This window comes from Dendropsophus ebraccatus, chromosome 8 (genome assembly GCF_027789765.1).
Source record: "Dendropsophus ebraccatus isolate aDenEbr1 chromosome 8, aDenEbr1.pat, whole genome shotgun sequence".
In the NCBI taxonomy this organism is placed as follows: domain Eukaryota; kingdom Metazoa; phylum Chordata; class Amphibia; order Anura; family Hylidae; genus Dendropsophus; species Dendropsophus ebraccatus.
Genome location: NC_091461.1, coordinates 117,586,472 through 117,613,051, shown reverse-complemented (window position 1 = coordinate 117,613,051; position 26,580 = coordinate 117,586,472). Strand labels below are relative to the sequence as shown.

The window sequence follows — 26,580 nt, the reverse complement described above, 5'->3', positions numbered from 1 at the left end:
ATTTTGGTCCATAGTGACATGATGACATCACACAGTTGCCGCAGATTTGTCGGCTGCACATCCATGATGCCAATCTCCCGTTCCACCACATCCCAAAGATGCTCTATTGGATTGAGATCTGGTGACTGTGGAGGCCATTGGAGTACAGTGACCTCATTGTCATGTTCAAGAAACCAGTCTGAGATGATTCTAGCTTTATGACATGGCGCATTATCCTGCTGAAAGTAGCCATCAGATGTTGGGTCCATTGTGGTCATAAAGGGATGGACATGGTCAGCAACAATACTCAGGTAGGCTGTGGCGTTGCAACGATGCTCAATTGGTACCAAGGGGCCCAAAGAGTGCCAAGAAAATATTCCCCACACCATGACACCACCACCACCAGCCTGAACCGTTGATACAAGGCAGGATGGATCCATGCTTTCATGTTGTTGACGCCAAATTCTGACCCTACCATCCGAATGTCGCAGCAGAAATCGAGACTCATCAGACCAGGCAACGTTTTTCCAATCTTCTACTGTCCAATTTCGATGAGCTTGTGGAAATTGTAGCCTCAGTTTCCTGTTCTTAGCTGAGCGGAGTGGCACCCGGTGTGGTCTTCTGCTGCTGTAGCCCATCTGCCTCAGAGTTGGAGGTACTGTGCGTTCAGAGATGCTCTTCTGCCTACCTTGGTTGTAACGGTTGGCTATTTGAGTCACTGTTGCCTTTCTATCAGCTCCAACCAGTCTGCCCATTCTCCTCTGACCTCTGGCATCAACAAGGCATTTCCGCCCACAGAACTGCCGCTCACTGGATGTTTTTTCTTTTTCGGACCATTCTCTGTAAACCCTAGAGATGGTTGTGCGTGAAAATCCCAGTAGATCAGCAGTTTCTGAAATACTCAGACCAGCCCTTCTGGCACCAACAACCATGCCACGTTCAAAGGCACTCAAATCACCTTTCTTCCCCATACTGATGCTCGGTTTGAACTGCAGGAGATTGTCTTGACCATGTCTACATGCCTAAATGCATTGAGTTGCCGCCATTGGCTGATTAGAAATTAAGTGGTAACGTGCAGTTGGACAGGTGTACCTTATAAAGTGGCCGGTGAGTGTATATGTGTATATATATATATATATACACATATACACACACACATACATACATACACACTGCCATCTAATTTTCCAGAAATGGCTTATTAGAATTTTTACAATGTGAGAAGAGAACTCAAGGATCCAGTGCATTCCCTCTAATAGAGACCCACAAAATTAAAGGGTTTTCTTATGGGTGATATTCTTGTACTCGATTGGATCAGGCAAACATAACCGATTCTCAATATAAATGATCAATATTCCACATACCAGTCAGGAGAACATGTGACAAGCTGGACGCAATAACCACTTTTATTTTCGTATGGATATCCAGTCCGAGTTATCTAAAATGTAAAAGTTAAACAAACATGTTTTCACTAAAGGCCATTACATTTTGCATTACATCCTCAGAGCTGCACTCACTATTCTGCTGATGGGGTCACTGTGTACATACATTACATTACTGATCCTGAGTTACACCCTGTATTATACTCCAGAGCTGCACTCACTATTCTGCTGGTGGGGTCTCTGTGTTCTGGTCATGGGTTTGGATGCCTGAATGTTCCCCCTCCTCCACATATAATATATACACTGTTACTTCTGTATGGCACGCAGGAGGAGCAGACATGTGCATAATCATATTACAAGTGTCAGTGAACTGAAGTGAACCGGGAGCAGAGAACAATGTAATGTAATAGTGGAACATATAATGTCCAGGAAGGCGAGCGGCTGAGGTTATTACGGAGGTGTCTGAGGCTGAGCTCACCCCACCACTCCAGACACTCAGCTGCTAATCCAACTCCTATGTTTTATACATTAGAATAATTCTCTTATAAAGCTGACATCATTCTCCATGTTCCAGAGCGGAGATCGCTCACCGCAGGGGGGAAACATGGGGAATGGAGCTTTAGGTTTTAGGACTCAGTTTACAGCTTTATGGCCCAGCGCTCAGGAGACAGGTGACAGCACCAGAACAGCTCCAGCATTGTCACTGCCCCACCCCACCTACCTATCTATCTAGTAACATTGTTGGTGGTTAGTACTCAAAGTACCTCAAAGTAGTCGGGCAGCCAGTGTAGGTCAGTGATCACCTCCCTGTGCCCATGTTCTATAGAGGACACTGCACAGTATCGCACTAGCTGCGGCTCATTGGATTGCTTGGGCTCCAGGGTTGTCTGCAGGAGAAAATAGCAATATATTAGGGGGGCAAAGACTAATGCGCATCGAGAGGGACATTCGGATTAATCTATACATATTATACACACACTATATATATATATATATATACATACAGTGGTACCTCAGTTCTCAAATTGCTTGCAACTCAAACAGTATTTTCAAGGAAAGTTTGCTTTTGTTCTCAAACACATTTCGGGCCCCCAGCCTTGTAGTACGGTAATACCTCAGAATTTAAACGAAAACTTACCTGGAAGTAACGTTCAGAATTCAAACTTTGCTCGGTATCTGAATGTTTTTATGAGTGTGGATGGTGGGTTGTACTTGATGAGTTTAGCACTGGTGAAGCTTCCCATACAGTACAGTACAGTACAGTATAAGACTGCTGGAGTGCATATACAGTACAGTAGTAGCACAGTCAGTGCACCACCATCTCCCATCCTGTACTGTATAAGACTGCTGGAGTGCATATACAGTACAGTAGTAGTACAGTCAGTGCACCACCATCTCCCATCCTGTACTGTATAAGATTGCTGGAGTGCATATACAGTACAGTAGTAGTACAGTCAGTGCACCACCATCTCCCATCCTGTACAGTACTGTATAAGATTGCTGGAGTGCATATACAGTACAGTAGTAGTATAGGCAGTGTACCACCATCTCATATATGTTACAGAGGCTCTGGTTTTGTTCAATACTTCTTGTATATAATGTCCTGTACAGTGTAGTTCTGTTCTGTAACGTACTGTACAGTATATAGAGCTGTTCTGTACTGCAGGGATTATACTGGCCACTTTTCAATGCAATAAATGATACTGTCTGTAATTAATTAATTAATTCTTTTCCCAATGAAAGCACTGCCCCCTACTGGCCACTGAACAACATACTAAACAAAGGCTTCACTGTTGATATAAAAAACAACCAGGACAACCACAGTATCCTGGTTTTTTCCTTGTCGAGGTGCAGTTTCCAGTAACTCGGCTTATACTGCCTGTGGCTATCGTTCTGCAGCAGCTTACCCACCTACATTTATAATGATGCAACGCTTTGGATAGGGGCCATGGTGGTACAATCTGTCACAGGCTGGGTTCACACTACGTATATTTCAGTCAGTATTGTGGTCCTCATATTGCAACCAAAACCAGGGGTGGATTAAAAACACAGAAAGGCTATGTTCACACAATGTTGAAATTAAGTGGATGGCCGCCATTTAATGGCAAATATTTGCTGTTATTTTAAAACAACGGCTGTTGTATTGAAATAATGGCCGTTATTTACTGTTATATGGCGGCCATCCACTCAATTTCACCATTGTGTGAACAGATCCTTTCTGTGTTTTTAATCCACTCCTGGTTTTGGTTGCAATATGAGGACCACAATACTGACTGAAATATACGTAGTGTGAACATAGCCTCAGTATGAATTACATATTACTGTGCATCCCCAGCTGCACAATATCCTCCATCATATAACATGAGAGCACTGGCTATTACCGGGCTCAATCTGCTGGATGATGAGGAGTCCAATATCTCCTGTACATTAGGGGCCTGACTCACCTTAGAGATGGTGTTCTTGATCACTCCAGTTTTTGCTGTAAGCAGCTCATAGTAAGCAGAGATATCCCACAACACAACCTTAGAGGGAAGATATAGTTAACAAGTCAAGATGGAGCTGTGATATATAGTGTAAATTGCACAAATATGTATATATTGGGGTCTGGGATATGTATATATTTTCCACATCACAAGCAGTGTATACTTACCATCGAGCTGCTTGCTATTCGGCATCCAAGTCTCCATTCCTCCGACCACTGCTGTATCCTCAGGCCCCGCCTCCACTAGAATGAGTGACAGTAAGGGGAGCTGGGGCCTAAAGATACAGCCAGGAGCGGGAAGAGTGGAGATCTGGATGCCGGATCACAAGCAGCGCGGATGGTAAGTATAGACTGTTTGTGATCTGGAATATATACATATATATATGATATGCATAGTCCACCAGCTGGTGGGACAAATTATTGATGGCTGTATATGCACCTAGGATAGCTGCAGACTACCAAGATACCTAAGGGCCGTGGTATGAAATATTAAAAGCTAGAAACAGCCACCACAGTGATTGATCATTAATTAAGATGACAGGGTCTGTGGTGTGGAGGATTGGAAACCGCACCTGAACTGGAGACAAAAGCGGTGCTGTCTCTGAAAGAAAGTAGCAATACCGTAAGCCAGCCACCTGTTAACTCTTCTAACTACGCATAAAAAGCGACACCAACACGGAGCTGATGGGGGCCGGCTGTCAGAATGTAACAGCTTGCAGTGTAAGGGCCCTATTACACGGAACGATAATCGGGGGAATCAATCCTATCCGGCCGATCATCGGCTGATCGTTGATATAGGTTTGGACCTATAATTGTCGGGCGCCGACCGCGCATTGCTACGTGTAATAGTGGTGTGAGGCCGCGGCTGACGATTTCCAAACTTTGGCGAGCAGAAGGCTTTAACCATCTTCTGCTCACCAGACAACTCCATTAAAGCGGATACTATCAGCAGTTTAGCTGAATTGAACCTGATGATAGCCCCGTATTGTACAGGAGACGCTGAGGATGATGCTAAGTCTGTTACCTTCCTCCTCTGCGCCGTTTTGGTGCAGTTGATCTTTTACTCCTCATCCGGTAAGACCGTAAGGAGCACTGCCTGCCCCCATAGCGGCAATCTACCCCCAGCTGTCCAACTCCTCTCTAATTATAATCAATGGAGTGAGCCGGCCGGGGGCGGATCGGCACTATGTGGGCGGGCAGTGCTCCTTACAGTCTTACCGGATGAGGAATAAAATACTGTTTAGTCATCTACTAACTGCACCGGACCAGCAACGAGGAGGAAGGTAAGAGCCATACCCCCCCCCTTCTTTGTCTGGTCCTATCTCACATAGAGGTGAACTTTCCCTTTAATGCTGTTCCTGTCATAGCGTTCACAGTACCTGACCATTAATGCATCCTCCAGCGATGATATTGGGGTCACTGGGGCAAAACTGGAAGCAATACATGTCATCTGGGCATTCAAGCATTAGCTAGAGAAAAAAATATAAAAAGTCACCTCAAGGGTAGAAGGGATCAGATCACACGAGAGATCAGAGCACGGCAGACCTAAGAGTTGTGTAAGTGAAATGATACCTGACCTGCGGACGGATGGGGTCACTGAGGCTCCAAATGAGAATCAGCGATGGATTCAAGATGAGTTTAGAAGAAGTGTTCACTCGATCTTCCAGGGACAGTCGTTCTGTGAGCGAAACTGCAACCAAACCTGGTAAAAAGGATATGAGGTAATAATATTAAAGGGGTTGTTCACCATTTTTTTTTCTTTCAAATCAACTGGTGCTAAAAAGTGCCAGAGATTTGTAATTTACTTCTGTTAAAAAATATCTAAAAATGTCTTCCAGTACTTATCAGCTGCTGTATGCCCTGCAGGAAGTGGTGTATTCTTTACAGTCTGACACAGTTCTATGGGGATTTGCTACGGCTCTGGACAGTTCCTGACATGGACTGCGGTGGCAGCAGAGAGCACTGTGTCAGACTGGGAAGAATACACCCATTCATGCAGGACATACAGTAGCTGATAAGTAATGGAAGACTGGAGATTTTTAAAGAGGTAAGTCGCAAATCTATATAACTATTTGAAACCAGTTGATTTGAAAGAAAAAACTCTCACCTTTAAATGGACTAAACACAACATTAAAGAGACAATGTCAGTAGGTTTATGGTGTCCTATCTCAGGGTGGTATAAACTAGTGACAGAGAAACTGAACAGAATGATGTATCACTTATATTGTTCTGTGCAGCTGATCCAGGGATCTCCTCCTGACTAACATGGACAATAAGTAGTCATCTCCATTATGTGCATGAACCCAGTAGTCCTGGATATTCATGAGAAGCAGAAAACTCTGCCCACCAGCTGCTGATTGGCAGTTATCTAACCATGTTGTGTATAGGCAGTCAACTGTCAATCAGCAGCTGGAGGGCGGGGGAGGGGTGTGGCAAGACACATATTCTCCTGCATATTAGGAGAACGGCTGAACAGAAGGATATAAAGTAATATACCGATCTGTTCAGCATTTCTGTCACTAGTTTATGCCGCCCTCATTTAGGCGGAATAAACCTAGTGACAGATTCACTTTAAGTTATTCATGGTTAACCATCAGAAAAGACAGAAGATTTCAGCAATTACCATGAAGCGTTGGGTGCCAGCTAATGCAACTGATGGTTTTCTCTTTGCCAAACTGGTGATCAGTAAAAGACTGATACTCTTTAAGGTGGGAGTCAGATTTGCCGCCAAAAGTGCTCTCCTGTTCACACAGCGCTTTCCAGTCATCCACAAAGGCGTTCAGGATTTCATTTTGCTGCAGAGCCATTTCCAGTCTGATGAAAAGAAACAGAAGGACGCCATAAGGAATCACAACAGATTTACCCTACTATCTTATATTCAGTATCCATATATATATCCACATGTTATATCCATATGTCTACAGCATAAGGCTATGTGCACACTGCGTAAGATCATTCCGGCCGGATGCAAAGATCATTCCAGCCGGATGATCTTTCCCGACGCAGTTTCGTTGTGCAAACTGACATGGGTTTCTATGGCCGCAATTCACTGAATTGCGGCCGCAGAAAACTGACATGTCAGTTCTTTGTAGCGCCGCATGGGATCCCGGCCGGAGCGTATACTATGTGCATACGCTCTGGCAGGGATTCCATAGAAGAACAGGCTTTGTCCCACACTCTGCAACCCGTGTTGTGAAACTACAACTTCCAGCATGTTGTAAGACTCTTCGGCATGCTGGGAGTTGTAGTTTCATAGTAACAGACGCACCACAGGTAGCAGCCTACTAGTATATAGCAGTGCAAACATAATGTACAATACTAGTGCATCCAGGACTCAATACAACTAAGCAAAGCCATAAAGAATAAAGAAGAAACATGCAGAGAGACTCCATCTTGTAATTTTACCTTAAAGACACAGAGTTGATAAATTCCTTCAGACTCTTAGATGACAGATATTCCTGTTTCTGCTCTTCAGTAAACTCCCTTGGTGTATACTGAGTGCAGGCATTTCGAGGGTAAGTCCTACATGAACAATAGATGGGAATTTTACATAATGTACTTACATATAGACACACAGTATGAAGCAAACAGGCTGTAACAACAGGGATCCTGAAGGGAAGGCCCTAAGTTCATTCAATGGATCTACATTAAAGAGGTAGTTGACAAAGATCAGAGGTATCCTGTCATTAGAGTGGGACCATGGTTGTCGATCACAGCTAAGGTCCTGCTCATGGACACACAATCACATCACCATAATATCATGGTGCAAATCCTTTAAAGGGGTCATGGGTCACCAAGGGGTTAACACGGAGTGAAGAACTGCTCCATGCTTGTAATGTGACTTTTGCACTATGTCTCTGGACATTTTATAATGCTAGATTCTGTATTACAGTCTAGTTGTCTATTTTTACATAATCTTATGATTTGGGTGTAAAGTGGTACCTTGGTTTCAGAGCAACTTGGATTAAGAGCGTTTTGCAAGAAGAGCTCACAGTTTTTCAGAATTGTGACTTGGTTTAAGAGCATCGCTTTGGTTTAGGAGCTCCCTGTACTGGGTGGGAGGGGAAGTGGGGAAGAAGCATGGTCTGCATAGTGGGGTCTACAGCACAGTAGTCCGACCCAGGAACTCTCCCTCACCTTCCAAATCATAGCAGATCCACTTCAGGCTGGGGCTTACATCAGGGGACAGGACTGTGGAGGTAATCTCTTCATAGCTGTAACCTCTCTCTCCTTGGACAGAAAGTGCTGCATGTATGTGCCCACATCTGCCCTGCTCATTCCTTCATGCTCCCTGCAGTCTCTGTCAGCCCCTGTGTTTCCCATCCTCTCCATTCCTCCTATTATCTGCCTGCACTCACACTCAGCTATACACACTGCTGCTATAATGTGCCTGCACTCACACTCAGCCATTCACACTGCTGTATAGTATATTTTCTGTCATTGTCCTCCTGCACAGCTCTGATTCACACTTTCTGATTGGTCCAGGCTGAGCACCCTCCCCTTCCCCACTGCAGTCATGTGACCACACAGACCTGCTTCTCTATTCTAGCCTGTTGTACTAAGCTACTGCATTATGGGGATCTGAAGTACCATCCTGTATCTACAAACTGCTGCTGTGTTATCAGGGTTATGCAGTTACTATACATTATACTCCACATGCTGATTGCTATACTGTACAGTAACTTATATATCACATATCCAGCTGCTGTGTTATCAGGGTTATGCAGTTACTATACATTATACTCCACATGCTGATTGCTATACTGTACATTAACTTATATATCACATATCCAGCTGCTGTGTTATTAGGGTTATGCAGTTACTATACATTATACTCCACATGCTGATTGCTATACTGTACAGTAACTTATATATCACATATCCAGCTGCTGTGTTATCAGGGTTATGCAGTTACTATACATTATACACCACATGCTGCTATACTGTACAGTAACTTATATATCACATATCCAGCTGCAGTGTTATCAGGGTTATACAGTTACTATACATTATATACCACATGCTGCTATACTGTACAGTAACTTATATATCACATATCCAGCTGCTGTGTTATCAGGGTTATACAGTTACTATACATTATACACCACATGCTGCTATACTGTACAGTAACTTATATATCACATATCCAGCTGCTGTGTTATCAGGGTTATACAGTTACTATACATTATATACCACATGCTGCTATACTGTACAGTAACTTATATATCACATATCCAGCTGCTGCTGTGTTATCAGGGTTATACGGTTACTATACATTATACACCACATGCTGCTATACTGTACAGTAACTTATATATCACATATCCAGCTGCTGTGTTATCAGGGTTATACAGTTACTATACATTATACACCACATGCTGCTATACTGTACAGTAACTTATATATCACATATCCAGCTGCTGTGTTATCAGGGTTATACAGTTACTATACATTATACACCACATGCTGCTATACTGTACAGTAACTTACATATCACATATCCAGCTGCTGTGTTATCAGGGTTATACAGTTACTATACATTATACACCACATGCTGATTGCTATACTGTACAGTAACTTATATATCACATATCCAGCTGCAGTGTTATCAGGGTTATACAGTTACTATACATTATATACCACATGCTGCTATACTGTACAGTAACTTATATATCACATATCCAGCTGCTGTGTTATCAGGGTTATACAGTTACTATACATTATACACCACATGCTGATTGCTATACTGTACAGTAACTTATATATCACATATCCAGCTGCAGTGTTATCAGGGTTATACAGTTACTATACATTATATACCACATGCTGCTATACTGTACAGTAACTTATATATCACATATCCAGCTGCTGTGTTATCAGGGTTATACAGTTACTATACATTATACACCACAAGCTGCTATACTGTACAGTAACTTATAGAATCAGATATTCAGCCCCTGTTTGTTTTATTTGTTTTACATGTTATTCAGAATAAAAAATATTATTTTTGGGGTGTGGAACCAATTGTCTACATTTCAATAATTTCTTACAGGAAAATTTGCTTTGGTTTAAGAGTGGATTTGGATTACAAGCAGGGTCCCGAAACTAATTATGTTCATAATCCAAGGCACCACTGTATGTCCACTTACCACTTGGTCTGGGTGCTCTGCTCTTGTAGTAACGGCACCACTTGTATCCCAGTGTCTCGCTCTTTAGGTTTAACGTTGAACCGTTTGTCCTGGTAAGAAGCACATTCCATGTAGCCGTCCTTCACATCTGATGCATTGTAATCACTGAAAGTCACGCGGGCGCCAAACTCCCTGTGTATGCGGGAAACCATGAATTTAATCTGTAAAACATTAAATAAGTAGGATTTTAAAGTGGAAGTCCAGAGATTTTTTTTTTTTAATCCGGCAAGGGCAGGGGGGGGGGGGGGGGGGGGAAATGTTAGGGAATACGTACTTACCTCTCCCTGTGCCCACAAATCGCTGAGCCAGAAGGTCCAAGACCCCTGCCAGAAGCCATGATGACGTCACGACTCAGGGGGAAATGCCCGACCCGGCTAATAGACAGCCAGCTCAGCCAATCAATGACTGGAGTGGCGTCCTGACCCAGTCACTGACTGGCTGAGTGGGCTGTCCATCAAGGTCCACCAAGCAAGGTTCCGACAGAAAACCCCCAAATGCTTTTTGTTGATACAGGACAGAGACTTTATGGACGTTTTGTGGTTTGAAGGGATGTTATAAAGGTCTAAACCGAGCTGTGCCCACCGTGACTACTTTCTCTATAATATGTATGACCTTGGCTCCAGATAACAGTGGTACAGATTCCTGTAATGACTGTTAGGGTCCTATTACATGGCCCGATATTAACAGTAAACGAGCGTCGATCTGCTTGATTGGTGCTCGTTTACTGGGCCCGATAATTGTTTAACAAGGTTACTGATGTCCTTGCAGCCCTTGCTTTAAACGGCATACATTGCCTATCAATGGTCCAGGGCTCCTCTTGCAGTCCACTTCTCCCAGGGTTCTGTGCACTGCAGTTTCAGAGCGGCCTGTCTCAGCTGACAGACCGCTCAGCCAATCACTGGCTGCGGCGGTCCCAGACCGTGATTGGCTGAGCGGGCTGTCAGCTAGGACAGGCCTCTCTGAAGCTGCAGCCCACGGGACCCGGGGAGAAGCAGAGCGCAGGAGGAGCCCTGCAGCATGGATAGGTAATGTATGAACTTTGCAAATCGTCAGCCACTGGCCACACACCGCTATTACATGCAGCGATGCACGGCCAGTGCCCAACAGTTATAGGTCCAAACCTATAACAACGATCAGCCAATGATCGTTGTCATCAGCTGATCGTTGTGTTTATTACACGGACGATAATCGACTGGAAAGGGCCGATTCGGCCGATTATCGTTCCGTGTAATAGTACCCTTAGACTAGTAGAGATGAGCACAACTCCAGCATGCTCATTTCATTGCCGTTGGCTGGAGAAGTTGAATGCAGCCTTAGGGAGTCCTGGAAAACATGGATACAGCCTATGGCCAAATGCTGAACAATCAGGCTCAAGCATACTCAGGTCATGCTTGTCTCTATAGACTAACACTGAAATAAACTAATGGCTCCACGAACCATTTCCTATAAATCCTCTAACCTTAGTCTGGGATTCCTTCACCATTTCCTCCTCCACCTCCAGCTCGCTGCCCAAGGAGATCCACGGCCTGGGTACCGGAGGAACGTATGTGAAGTCTTCAGAATCATCGTCTTTTTCTTCTTCATCAGTTACAGGTTCTGGTGGCTACAGATCAAGCAACAATACACATGATACGTCAGAGTTCTCTAACCTGTGGCTATGGGGTCATCTGCTGCATGTAGATCCAATGCCACTGGCATCTAAGGACACTACAGTGATTCTGTGACACCAGGGATCTAAGGGCATTATCGAAAATTTGCATCACTGACAGCTGAAGCTGGACTAGGAACCGATCACTCATGTCTCTTCAGGACTTTAGTATAGAAAAGGACTTGGTGGTGACGCCATATCACTATAATTTACTATTTCTTCCCACATTTAAAGGGGGGTACTCTGGCAAATTTTTTTTTAATCAACTAATCCCAGAAAGGTATATAGATTTGTAAACAACTTCTATTTAAAAATCTCAAGTCTTCCAGGACTTCTCAGCTGCTGTATGTCCTGCAGACAGTTGTGTATTCTCTCCAGTCTGACACAGTGCTCTCTGCTGCCACCTCTGTCCATTTCAGGAACTGTCCAGAGCAGGAGAGGTTTTCTATGGGGATTTGCTGCTGCTCTGTACAGTTCCTGACATGAAGAGAGGTGGCAGCAGAGAGGAAAGTATACACCACTTCCTGCAGGACATACAGCAGCTGACAAGAGATTTTTAAACAGAAGTAATTTACAAATCTGTATAACTTTCTGACACCAGTGGATCTGAAAGAAAAAAAAAAATCAATGGAGTACCCCTTTAATGTAGCCTGTCACCTGTTATAAGCCAGATTCATCGTCAAACGGGAGTGCACCAGAATACATCATTTCCAGCAGCTCATACATCAGCTGATAAGTACTGGAAGACTTGAGATTTTTAAACAGAAGTAATTTAGTAATCCGTATAACTTTTTGGCATCTGGTGAATCGATCAGGATAGTATTGTGCCCTATCATCTATCTGCTCTTTAGGAAGATGCCCTGTCAGCCATTAAGCACAAAAAGTCACCGGTGAGTCCCCGGGAGACACTGAGCATCTACTAGATATTAAATTATACTCTGATCTTCCTACCTGCAGAATTGACTCTTTAGCTTCTTCCGTGACCACAAGATAAAAGTTCTGACCGTAGGTGAAATCTCTATCAAAAACCAGCAGCAGTTCTTCTCCGGGATACTCCTTTATATGAAGAGAGAAAAGGGTTAAAACATAAACCTTTCACCGTGAAGATGTAAAAGGTGTCAGTGATCGTCTATAGTACCGTAACAATAGATTTAAAGGGGCTGAAATCGGAAACTGCGGCTCTGTTCTTCAGATCGCTGAGGATTTCTTCTTTCTTTATCAGCTTGAATGGGTTTTCCTGGGTGACATCCTCATCGACCCGACAGCTGAAGATCTCCTGAGTCTTGGAGGTTAGGACCAGAGGAACAACATATTCAGGGTGACCTGCGCAGAGGAAGGTGATTCCATCAGGTGCAACTCAAAAACATGAAGGGCAAAAAAAACACAAGAAGGTCCCAAATTTTCCTAAATTATCCAAAAATGTAAAGTTGTGTAATGTGTCACCTAAATTTGTTTTACTGATTAGAGTCGGATACTAAAACTTTTATTCTAATCTGTTTTCATTTTTTTATTTCACTTTTTGTACGTTATTATGGTGGCGGCCATCTTGCCTGGGCTGTTCTTAACAGCATTTATTCACATGCTTTACAGCAAGACTCATGGATATAGACAACAATAGACAGACTCTGTCCCCTTGAGATGAAGGTGAAACATTACTGAGCACTCTGTGACCTGTGAAGAGGTCATTCCACAGGGAGCTGCTATTGTCTCCTCTATTTACTGGTGTCAAATGACGCTGCCATACTGTACAGATCACTTTACAGCAGCCTCCTCTTATCACCACAGTCACAACAGGAAGTCTCAGTGGTAATTGTAAAAGTACAATTCCCATCATGCAAAGCTTCGGCTGTCCAGGCATGATGGGAATTGTAGTTTTGCAACAGCTAGAATGCCAAAGGTTCCCCATCCCTGCCCTAACGTGAAACTTCAGGATAACCCCTTCAATAAGGATAATGTAACAGGATGGCGATAACTCCCGGGCAGCAGCAGCCTGGGACAAGGAGGGTTAAAATAACACATAAAAAGATGAAAGGACGTTTTGTGGCCGTGACAATTAGATGGGACTACATAATGTCACCGAGCGCTTTATTTTATTGTTGTTCTATTTTAGGGTGAAAAAAGGAAATAAAAAGTATCGGAAATAGACTGAGCGCTGTGATTATAGACTGTATGAAGCGAGCGCCAGCTCCGGAGCACGGATGTCACGAGTATATATAGGACACAGTGAAAAAGGAAAGGCTTAAAATAACGGACCAAGGGCTCGGGGACAGCTACTGAGGGAAGAAAGAACAGAGGCGAGGTGTAGCTGAGGGCGTCACCAAGGAAAGACACATCAAAAGTTTTAATTAGTGGTCTCTCACTGCTGAGACCACCACCGACCTCTAGATATAGCCGGGAGAAGTGTGCATCTGTGCAATCCCGTCTGCCTCTGTATCCGGCTCCATTAAAGGGGTACTCCGGCAAAATTGTTTTTCTTTTAGATCCACCGGTGTCAGTAAGTTATATAGATTTGTAATTTACTTCTATTTAAAAATCTCCAGTCTTCCAGTACTTATCAGCTGCTGTATGTCCTGCAGGAAGTGTTTTTTTTTTTTTCTTTCTATCCAATCTACCACAGTGCAAATCCCCATAGAAAACCTTTCCTCTACTGGACAGTGGGTTGCAAGGTTGGGGTGGTTTGATCAACTAGGGGGGGGCCCAGTTTACAGCTCTGCCCAGGGGCCCATAATGCTGTTAAGATGGACCTGCATTTCCAATCAAAAATCTAAGCTAAACTATACCATAGACAGAACAGACCCCATTTTATTGCTGGCATGAAAAAGCTTTGTCTAAAAGGCCAGGGTTGACGAGAAGTGTGGTAAGTGGGAGAGGTGAGTATACCTGAATCTCCCATCTTAGGGAGGATACCTAAAGAATAACACATATTACCTATCGGCAGGTGATAACCGTCTGATCGGAGGGGTATGATCATTGTAACTACAACCAGAAGAAAATGGATCAGCAGCACATGTACTCCGTAACCTCTCCATTCACACATGAGGAGACTCCATTCACTCGATGGACATGACTAGTGGGGGTCCCAGTGATCCAACCCCCTTTGGTGAAGTAATAAGCATTTGTGGTGTCCCACTTCTAGTGTTCTTTGCACCTGTCAAAAAGCTTTTCTCTCAGGTTAACAGTATTTTTATATGATTATATACTTATTTCTATGCACAGCTAAAGGATGTAATGGGTTAATGTTTATGTATACCATGTGTTCTATGCTGACCACTAGGAGGTGCTCCTTACTTCTCTACCTATCCTCTTTCTCCTTTCTTCTGTACACACTCATCCCCACCACTCTCAGGCAGGCACACAAAGGCCCCTGCAGGAGATGTTTCACTGGTGGAAGAAGTGCAGTTAGTTCTACCTAGATTCTCAGTGAGGGAGGACACAAAGGAAGCCGTTCCTGCAGAAGCTAAGCCAGGGCCTGGCTTATGCCAGGACCCTTGTCAGAGATGATACAGTTAGTTGAGTCTAGCCACCAACATGAGCACCTGCAGCTTAAGTCAACGTTCCCTTCTGAAACAACTACTACATTCACTATGCAATGCTAAGCACTACCAACGGGTACTAGTCTCCAAGGAACACCCTAGCCCACACCAGAAACACGTATAAAATGTGTAGGGCAGTATCCTGAAGAAATAGGAACTGACCTCAGTAGGACAAAGCAACCAGTATACAAAGGTGAATGTATTATACTGCGCAGTGCAGGTAACTGGGAAGACTCGGACACCTAGCTACACCCAGATAACCACGTCTGGAGCTCGTACTACCTAACAGAGGGCAGAAGGCAGTCAGACAGTGTCTAAACATGAGTAAGAGTATCACCTCACAAAAGATATCTACCAAGGTTCCAGCAGAGTACAAGGCTACACTGGGTTGGGGCCCCTCTGGCAAACTCCCCTACTCTCTACTTCTTAACAAGCACTGCTAGCACCTTCCTCAAGCACTAAAGTCTTTGTCAAGATTTCTACTGTCTGTGAAACTGCAAAACTTTACAGTAAAGTTGTTATATTTTTATACTGACGCACAGGACTCTGCTCATCTCTGTTCGCACCTGCACCTATACACACACACACCTTCGCACACCTTGGGTTATTTTTCCCCCTTCTGTGGGTGGCGGTACCGACAGTCCGGGTGGGTCAGCTGCCACTCGAGGTTGCCGTGACAAGAGCCCAAGGGGCCCACAACAACCCAGAAGGTTACCGACCCTTTTAGGGACACTACCAGCCATATACAAAGCAGGTACCAACATCATACCTGTGTGCTAGACTAGCACTGGAGTCACAACAACTAACATCAATAGCCGTACACCGTAGAATTGGCGTCACCCCCTATCTCAACTACTGGCCCAGTACCGCACATTCATCTTGGGATAATCTCTTTAAAAACAAAGTATATATTAGTATAGAAGAGATATACTGCCTATATATGCTGCATCACTGTGATCTGCCACTTCCCGCTACGGGCCCCCGGGGACCCTGCACTCCCAGAACTCACTCCGTTGGGTGTACAAATATAGATTGCTTGAACAATTCTGCTTTTCTCTTTGATAGTCATACCCCAGAGATGTGCAGGTATGATCCTCGGGTCGCATTACCCGCAGCGTACACTCACGCCATGAAACCGAGTCCCTGAATGAAATCCTCTTACCTGAGGCAATGGCTGGAGGCAAGGCTGAAAGGTGATACATGGCCCCCTTGTATCCGACCTTACACTATAGAGAAGAGCAGACGGCTCATCTGCAATGTGTAGGCCGCCGTCTGTGTCAGGTCATGGATGAATAAAGTCATTTTTGCGCCCCCCCCCCCCCCTTTTCCCTCTGGCCCCGGCACATGATATGTGTTATGATGGCATCTTGTTTGATCCCGCCGGCTCAGGGCCATGTCGAGTAATGAGAAGGCTCCTCTGGCTGCCAGCTTCTATGCACCGTACAAATCTCTATTGTTTTCTATACGGGGATTCTGTCTGATGTGGGAGGATAACCTGAGAATGACTCCCAGGAAAGAAGATCTGAATGTACATACACTGGCACATTGGCCATAGGGGCTATAGCCTAGGACATGGGGTACAGACCGGGGGCTACTGTCATGCTTATCCTGACTGCTCCATACATCTCATAGGGATTCCGTATATGTAAGAAAGATTTTTAGTTAGGATAACCATGTCATTTTCAGATTACAGCCAATCTGAAATATATATATATTATATATATATATATATATATATATATATATATATATATATATATATATATATATAGCTCTTCTTCACTAATATTAGGACCCCACCTCTATGATGTGCATAAGGCAGAAGCTACCACTAAATTAGTTAGATGTTTTGGAAGAGGGGAAAAACATGGATGGCGACGCAGCTCCCAAGGATTAATGTGAAGCTCTGTATTAGTTCCTCTCTTTATTATAGTAAGTACGGGCGACGAACAACGCGTTTTGAATCCGGAAGGTGCTCTTCATCAGGTGTGCGCAGGTGTATTGTCTTGAATAGAGTAGAAGTGGGAATGTGTCATCACCTCGCTAGGTCTAGAAGTCCCATAAACAGGAAATAAGGCGATGGCTGAGCACTTTGTCTCTACTCATCTGCTAGGGTATGCCTTAGTACCTGATAATAAAGGTACAATAGAATTTATGATACATGTTATAATACCATAGTTGACTACAGTCCCGGATTTGCCGGGACTTTCCTGGTTTCGAACTGAAAGTCCTGTCAAATTAATGTCCCGAGTATGTACCGCCCCCCAGATGTCAAACCCTACCCCTTGTGCAGACCCCTATGCTTTTATCTATAAGCACTCCTTAAAAGGCTTGTAGTAAAAAGCAAACTGCTTTTGGTTGTAGGCTGTATTCTGCCTCCAACCACTAGAGGCCGCTCTCTCCTCCCAGCTCCAGAGCCTAGCAGGGACGACACTCATGTGGCTCGCAGAGCCTGAAGAAAGAGAAGATAGTGGAAAAGAGAAGAAAAAGAAGATGGAGACAAAGAAAGAGAAGATGGTGGTGAACTGCAGGGGGCCAGGTAAGTATGAGTGTCTATTTCTTTTTTTTTCTTAAATAGTTTTTACTAATGGGGGAGGGTGCCCACATGAGGGGGATTATTCTAAAAATGATGATGAAAATACAGAAACTCCAGTTTCCCAACATCTTGTATTGTATTCAGTATGATGGAGGAATTCTCACAGATAAACTCTTGCCCCTCTCCGCCGGCTCCATAGACACCATTCTATGGGCCGGCGTATTTCGCTGTCCGCCGAAAGAACTGACATGCCACTGAATACGCCGGCCCATAGAATGGTATCTATGGAGCCGGCGGAAAGGCGCGCGGCCGTGCACGCGGACAGCCGACGGAATTCCGGAGTTTATCCGCGAGAATTCCTTAGTGTGAAACCACCCTAACAGAGGAATGGCTGACTTTATTGAACTCCTTTCAGCCTCAGGATATGATCCCAACCATTAAAGGTGACTTACCTGAGCTGGTGGACGCAGCCGAATCTTCATGCTTTTTAACTACAGGTAAAAACAAAAAGAAAGGATCAGTCAAGTCGCTAGTGCGGCTAGTCTATATCAGATCAAAGAGGAAAGCAACAGATTCATGATAATAAGTACATTGTGTTATTAGTAATAATCATCATGGAGCTGGACTGTTCTGTCATAATGTTATAATGCTTATAAACCTGATAATGTAACGGCTAGAACCATAATAATTATGATACAAACTGTGGAAAAGCTCAACAACATGGCCGATGTAACTATAGTGCCTGTAGCTCAGGGCATGCTGGGATCTGTAGTTTTGCAGCAGATGATGAGCCACAGGTTGAAACAGAAAACCTGGTAAAGGCTTTTTTTCTATGTTCTATATCGCCACCATGTGATCAAATGATATACTGCATGTAGAGACTTTTGTTACATTTGTTATTTAATACTAAAGGTGCTTTCAGGTGGGATTTTTTTTTTAGATATTTGAGTTGAGCTGAGCGAACTTCAAGCATGCTCCAGTTCTTCCGAGCCCAAGCGGGCAGCATTTGATTAGCGGTGGCTGCTAAAGTTGGATAAAGCCCTAAGGCTGCCTGAAAAACATGGATGCAGCCATAGGCCATATCCATGTTTTCCAGGTAGCCTTAGGGTTTAATCCAACTTCAGCAGTCACCGCTAATCAAATGCCGCACACTCGGGCTCAGACAAACTGGAGCATGCTTGAAGTTCGCTCAGTTCTAAAGACATATGGGCACATTCAGTAAAGGCTGCATGTAGTATAAACTTTAAACAAAAAGTGCAAACTTTTGTGCAAAGACTCCTTGTGCACAAAAACTATGCTTTCTGTTCGTGTAAAGGGCGTCATATGAGCAGAGAGGGGGCACGGCATTGTGTGCAGAGAGGCGTGTGCTTCCTGTGCCCAAATTTTGTATCAAATTTTGTGCCAAAATTAGCCAAAAGACAGGGTAAAAATTATGCAAGCTCCCAGTTGGCCTTCAATTTTAAAGAGGATGTACCACCCCCAGCCCGGTACCTGTGGATAGAATGGTGCTGTACAAGGGAACCGGGCCGCGGTTCAAAAAACGGACCGCGGCACCGGCTTGTCTGTGACGTCGCCGTTCTATCTCTGGGTCAGATTAAAGAGGATGTACCTGATGGTACATCCTCTTTAAGCCTGTTGCGCAGCAGCCTCCGCTACACTCAAGAAGCATGATTTTTGGCATTGTGCTGGGGAGGATGAAAGAAGAAGCATGCTCTTACCTCCCCCACTCCAGCACCAGTACCAGTATCCCACAGCTCTAGTCCCCCTATCCCAGAGACTTCTGGGTCTGAGTGGGGACCTGTAAGCCCACTACGGCCACTGACTGGCTGAGCGGGCCTCAAAAGTCACGTCCCAGGACCCCACTCAGACCCAGAAGTGCCCAGGAGCGGGGGACCGAAGCTGCAGATACCAGCGCTGGAGCGGGGGAGGTGAGAGCATGTTACTTCTTTCATCCTCCCCGTCCCAGGCACTCTGCCAAAAATCACCCCAGCCCTGAGTTCTCCTTTAAAATTGGCACTGCATAAAAACCCCACACTCTGATGAATGAGCCCCATTATCCTGTAAGAAGAATCACCTGCGGGTTTCGTTTTCCGCTTTGCGCTCCCCGTCTTCTTGTCTTTGTTCTTTGATGCTCGAGATGATCCCCTGGAGCCCCGAGATGGAGACCTGGATGAATCTCTAGTGGACATGTCTGTAAAACACCAGAAACCATTATTCATCTGTTACCAGACACCACAGCGGGGTATAGAAATGGAGGGCGATTCCCAAATGAGATCTACATACTCAAGCTGCTAGATAGCTGCCATACATGTTAGATAGCAGTCATACATGTTATATAGAAGTCCTACATGTTAGATAGCTGCCATCCATGTTACATGTGCGTTTTTTTTGAGTAAATATTGGAGTGCTGCGATTATCTGGTGTATATACGTTGGAGCACTATTGGTCACATGAGTGCTTTTCGCTGGCATCTACAAGGTATTTTTTCTATGAGTGCTGCATTTTTTCTTGTGTTTTTTTTGCCATACATGTTAGATAGCTGCCATGAATGTTAGATAGCTGCCATGAATGTTAGATAGCTGTCATGAATGTTAGATAGCTGTCATGAATGTTAGATAGCTGACATCCATGTTAGATAGCTGCCATACATTTTAGATAGCTGCCATACATGTTAGATAGCAGTCAGACCTGTTAGATAGCTGTCAGCCAAATGGCTTTACCGACTGCTGTCTCTTCGGATCCCACCATGCGTGTAGTCATCACTTATTGGATGGGGGGGGGGGGGATCATGATAAAATCTTCTCCTTGAAGATAAACTAGAAGTGTCTGGCAGCAGATCACACCGCTCTCCCTATAACACATGCATGCTCAGCTGGACCAAGCATGCATGTGCATGGGGGGGGGGGAACTGTCAGCTGAATGAGTGCTTGCTAAAAACTGTATGTAGCCTTAAAGGGATAGTTCAGCAAAAAAAATCAACTGGTGCCAGAAAGCGTCAAGAGATTTGTAATTTACTTCTATTAAAAAATCTCCAGTCTTCTTGTACTTATCAGTTGTTGTATGTCCTGCAGGAAGTGGTGTATTCTCTCCAGTCTGGAGAGCAGAAGTTTTCTATGGGGATTTGCTGCTGCTCTATACAGTTCCTGACATGGACAGAGGTGGCAGCAGAGAGCACTGTGTCAGGCTGGAAAGAGTACACCACTTCCTGCAGGACATGCAGCAGCTGATAAGTACTGGAAGTCTGTAGATTTTTTAATAGAAGTAAATTACAAATCTCTGGAACCAGTTGACTTGAAGGGATTTTTTGCTAAACTACTCCTTTAAAGCAGGAATGGGGAACCTTTGGCCCTCCAGCTGTTACAAAACTACAACTCCCATCAGGCCTGGGCAGCCTTTGTAGAGGGATTATCAGATTTACCTTGGGGGATAGTATCAAGCTGGTGAATACCCTCCATCCTGCCTGGCTCTTTAAAAACAAACAAAAAAATGCTGGCTAACCTCTTATATAGTGTAAGGGCAGATCTCTTGTATCTTCCTGGTACACACAGATCACCCAGTAATCAGGCCGTCCCTGTGATCACTGAGTCACGCAGGTTTCTGCTTCATTGGCTCATAAGTAACGGTTACCTGCAGATAAGATTACCTCTGTTATTATCGTCAGGGTGGAGTTAGCATGGCGGCTCACAAAGCCAATGCAGCTCCAGAGTATATACTGCCATTCCAGGTGCTGCTATATACTGTGATTATGGCACCATGTTATATATAATCAGTGGAGACTCGTAAATGAGTACTCCATTGAATTTTTTCGCTGTTCTCCCTGAGTTCAGTGATTGTTGTGTTTTGTTTATAAAGGTATGTGGGTGTATATATAAAAATAAAACAGGTGTAGACGGCACTGTGTGGCAGATAGCTCCGGTGGGTGCACAGCCCTCAGGGGTCAGACCCAAACTCCTTCAGAATCCAAGCAATAGATAGGAAGGCGGCACTCCAAAAATAGTGAAAAAACAGTGGTTTTATTCACCCATAATGTGCAATACAACGTTTCAGTTTCTCGATGAAACCTTTTTCAAGCAACACATACGTATACGTATGTGTTGCTTGAAAAAGGTTTCATCGAGAAACTGAAACGTTGTATTGCACATTATGGGTGAATAAAACCACTGTTTTTTCACTATTTTTGGAGTGCCGCCTTCCTATCTATTGCTTGTGTGTATATATATATATATATATATATATATATATATATATATATATATAAAAATATATATATATTGGGGCAGATTTATGAAACGGTCTAAAAGGACCCAACGCAACCAGTCACAGCACAGCTTCATTCTAACTAGAAATGAAGAAAAATTAAACCAGAATTTTTTTTCTTTTAAATCAACTGGTGCCAGAAAGTGACAGATTTGTAATTTACTTCAATTAAAAAATCTGAAGTCTTCCAGTACTTATCAGCTGCTGTATGTCCTGCAGGAAGTGGTGTATTCTCTCCAGTGTGACGCAGTGCTCTCTGCCGCCACCTCTGTCCATGTCAGGAACTGCCCAGAGCAGCAGCAAATCCCCATAGAAAACCTTCCCTGCTCTGGACAGTTCCTGACATGGACAGAGGTGGCAGCAGAGAGCACTGTGTCAGACTGGAGAGAATACGCCACTTCCTGCAGGACAGTGAAATTAATTTACAAATCTGTATAACTTTTTGACATCAGTTGATGTGAAAGAATTTTTTTCTTTGCTAGAGTAATCCTTTAACACGTGGCAGGTGGTTTTAATGTTACGGCTGTGTGTACAGTGATGCTAGGGCCATCTACCAATGGTAAAATCGGGCAATCCATGGAGGGATATAACTGTACATCCTTTGTGATGCTAAATATTATAGTAAGCAGAAGTCAGACATATGGTGGTGCTAAGCGCGGAGCGTTCACGAGACTGTGACTGAGCGCTGACTCACCGCCATGATGAGACTGATGATGGAAAATACTCCTCAGCCTTACAGCTGCTCAGAAACTGGTGAGATAGAGAATATAATATCCAGCTTCTCGGGCACACATCTTTCCCAGACTTCTGAATGGCAATTTCCCAGGTATCTGCTGCCTATGCATGTGTATCGGATGTGGTTACAGGTGTACTACACCTGTACTACAGCTACTACACTGCTCAAAAAATAAACTTAGCACAATATAACAATATAACTCCAAGCAGGACCGCTATCTCCGCCTACCAGAGCCCTGCACAATGACCTCCAGCAGCCACAAATGTGCACGTGTCTGTACAAACGCTTAGAAACCGACTCCATGAGGACGGTATGAGGGCCCGACGTCCACAGATCAGGTTTGTGCTCACAGAGAACACCAGGATTGGCAGATTCACCACTAGCGCCCCCTGTGCTCCTCACAGATGAGAGCAGGTTCACACTGAGCACATGGGACAGAGGTAACAGAGTCTGGAGACGACATGGAGAGCGATCTGCTGCCTGCAACGTCCTTCAGCATGAGAGGTGGGTCAGTAATGGTGTGGGGTGACATTTCTTTGGGGGCAGCACAGCCCTCCATGTACTGCCAGAGGTAGCCTGACTGCCATTAGGTACCGAGATGAGACCCTCAGAGCCCCTGTGAGACCATATGCTGGTGCGGTTTGGGTTCCTCCTAATACAGGACAATGCTAGACCTCATGTGACTGGATTGTGTCACCAGTTCCTGCAAGATGGAGGCAGTGACGCTATGGACTGACCGCTCGTTCTCCGGACGTGAATCCCATTGAGCACATCGGGGACATCATGCCTAGCTCCCTCCACCGTCACGTTGCAGCACAGACTGTCCAGGAGTTGGCGGCTGCTTTAGTCCACGTCTGGGAGGAGATCCCTCAGGAGACCATCGGCCACCTCATCAGGAGCATGCCCGGGCCTTGTAGGGAGGTCATACACCTCATCAGGAGCATGCCCGGGCCTTGTAGGGAGGTCATACACCTCATCAGGAGCATGCCCGGGCCTTGTAGGGAGGTCATACACCTCATCAGGAGCATGCCCGGGCCTTGTAGGGAGGTCATACACCTCATCAGGAGCATGCCCGGGCCTTGTAGGGAGGTCATTCACCTCATCAGGAGCATGCTCGGGCCTTGTAGGGAGGTGATACAGCCACCTCATCAGGAGCATGCCCGGGCCTTGTAGGGAGGTCATACACCTTATCAGGAGCATGCCCGGGCCTTGTAGGGAGGTCATACACCTCATCAGGAGCATGCCCGGGCCTTGTAGGGAGGTCATACACCTCATCAGGAGCATGCCCGGGCCTTGTAGGGAGGTCATACACCTCATCAGGAGCATGCCCGGGCCTTGTAGGGAGGTCATACACCTCATCAGGAGCATGCCCGGGCCTTGTAGGGAGGTCATACAGACACCTCATCAGGAGCATGCCCGGGCCTTGTAGGGAGGTCATACACCTTATCAGGAGCATGCCCGGGCCTTGTAGGGAGGTCATACACCTCATCAGGAGCTTGCCCGGGCCTTGTAGGGAGGTCATACACCACATCAGGAGCATGCCCGGGCCTTGTAGGGAGGTCATACACCTCATCAGGAGCATGCCCGGGCCTTGTAGGGAGGTCATACAGCCACCTCATCAGGAGCATGCCCGGGCCTTGTAGGGAGGTCATACACCTCATCAGGAGCATGCCCGGGCCTTGTAGGGAGGTCATACACCTCATCAGGAGCATGCCCGGGCCTTGTAGGGAGGTCATACACCTCATCAGGAGCATGCCCGGGCCTTGTAGGGAGGTCATACAGCCACCTCATCAGGAGCATGCCCGGGCCTTGTAGGGAGGTCATACACCTCATCAGGAGCATGCCCGGGCCTTGTAGGGAGGTCATACACCTCATCAGGAGCATGCCCGGGCCTTGTAGGGAGGTCATACAGACACCTCATCAGCATACCACCCAACCGTCCCGGATTTCGCGGGACAGTCCCGTTTTCGGGGTTCTGTCCCGCGGTCCCGGAACGGCACCCAGTGTCCCGCATTATATGTGGCCCCAGCGAAAAAAACAATAAACCAGTAACTCACCTGTCCGCCGGTCCCAGCAGCTCCTCTCCCGGCAGAGCGCGCACTCCCGTCATCCTCCGGGGCGGGCAGCGGGATATACAGACACTGACTGTACCGGAAGTGACCTGCAGCCTCCATCCTGAATTACTTCCGGTACAGTCAGTGTCTGTATACCCCGATGCCCGCCCCGGAGGATGACGGGAGTGCGCGCTCTGCCGGGAGAGGAGCTGCTGGGGCCGGCGGACAGGTGAGTTACTGGTTTATTGTTTTTTCCGCTGGGGCCACACAAATGGGGGGTATTTGCTACTCTGTGGGGCATATATGGGGGATTGGCTACTATGTGGGGCATATATGGGGGATTGGCTACTATGTGGGGCATATATGGGGGATTGGCTACTATGTGGGGCATATATGGGGGATTGGCTACTATGTGGGGCATATATGGGGGATTGGCTACTATGTGGGGCATATATGGGGGATTGGCTACTATGTGGGGCACTATATGGGGGCATTGGCTACTATGTGGGGCACTATGTGGGGGATTAGCTACTATGTGGGGCATATATGGAGGATTGGCTACTATGTGGGGCACTATATGGAGGATTGGCTACTATGTGGGGCATATATGGAGGATTGGCTACTATGTGGGGCACTATATGGGGATTGGCTAATATATGGGGGATTGGCTACTATGTGGGGCATATATGGGGGATTGGATACTATGTGTGGCACTATATGGGGGGATTGGCTACTATGTGGGACACTATATGGGGGGATTGGCTACTATGTGGGGCATATATGGGGGATTGGCTACTATGTGGGGCACTATATGGGGGCATTGGCTACTATGTGGGGCACTATATGGGGATTGGCTACTATGTAAGGCACTATATGGGGGATTGGATACTATGTATGGCACTATATGGGGGCATTGGCTACTATGTGGGGCACTATATGGGGGCATTGGCTACTATGTGGGGCACTATATGGGGGCATTGGCTACTATGTGGGGCATATATGAGGGGATTGGCTACTATGTGGGGCACTATATGGGGGATTGGATACTATGTGGGGCACTATATGGGGGCATTGGCTACTATGTGGGGCACTATATGGGGGCATTGGCTACTATGTGGGGCACTATATGGGGGGATTGGCTACTATGTGGGGCACTATATGGGGGATTGGCTACTATGTGGGGCACTATATGGGGGATTGGATACTATGTGGGGCACTATAATGGGGGATTGGATACTATGTGGGGCACTATAATGGGGGATTGGATACTGTATAGGGCACTATTCAGTCAGCAGCATGTGGTGACTGTAGGGGAGTGGCTATGGAGGGTTGCTATGGGGGCGTGGCTATGGGGACCGAGGCGCACATGTCCCTCTTTGCTCTTTGCAAAAGTTGGGAGGTATGCATCAGGAGCATGCCCGGGCCTTGTAGGGAGGTCATACACCTTATCAGGAGCATGCCCGGGCCTTGTAGGGAGGTCATACACCTCATCAGGAGCATGCCCGGGCCTTGTAGGGAGGTCATACACCTCATCAGGAGCATGCCCCGGCCTTGTAGGGAGGTCATACAGACACCTCATCAGGAGCATGCCCGGGCCTTGTAGGGAGGTCATACACCTCATCAGGAGCATGCCCGGGCCTTGTACGGAGGTCATACAGACACCTCATCAGGAGCAGGCCCAGGCGGTGTAGGGAGGTCATAGGTCATACAGACCCCTCATCAGGAGCATGCCCGGGCCTTGTAGGGAGGTCATTCAGACCCCTCATCAGGAGCATGCCCGGGCCT

At 45.7% G+C, this 26,580-nt stretch overlaps 1 protein-coding gene across 2 annotated transcripts in view; it reads right to left on the bottom strand.

Annotated features, from left to right (window-relative positions):
• DNAI3 (dynein axonemal intermediate chain 3) overlaps positions 1-26,580 on the bottom strand; it is a 56,689-nt gene that overhangs the window by 20,299 nt on the left and 9,810 nt on the right. The window contains exons 2-15 of one of the 2 annotated variants that reach the window (XM_069981540.1): positions 21,247-21,375; positions 19,823-19,939; positions 18,201-18,239; positions 12,818-13,002; positions 12,631-12,735; positions 11,491-11,634; positions 9,993-10,192; positions 7,249-7,365; positions 6,467-6,657; positions 5,421-5,545; positions 5,223-5,312; positions 3,806-3,883; positions 2,126-2,248; positions 1,344-1,417 (exon numbers count right to left, since the gene is read on the bottom strand). In XM_069981540.1, the coding sequence (XP_069837641.1) occupies positions 1,344-1,417; positions 2,126-2,248; positions 3,806-3,883; positions 5,223-5,312; positions 5,421-5,545; positions 6,467-6,657; positions 7,249-7,365; positions 9,993-10,192; positions 11,491-11,634; positions 12,631-12,735; positions 12,818-13,002; positions 18,201-18,239; positions 19,823-19,937 (1,586 nt within the window). In that variant the 5' untranslated portion in view covers positions 19,938-19,939; positions 21,247-21,375. The remainder of the gene's footprint in view (positions 1-1,343; positions 1,418-2,125; positions 2,249-3,805; positions 3,884-5,222; positions 5,313-5,420; positions 5,546-6,466; positions 6,658-7,248; positions 7,366-9,992; positions 10,193-11,490; positions 11,635-12,630; positions 12,736-12,817; positions 13,003-18,200; positions 18,240-19,822; positions 19,940-21,246; positions 21,376-26,580) is intronic. The other variant, XM_069981541.1, reaches the window with a different exon arrangement.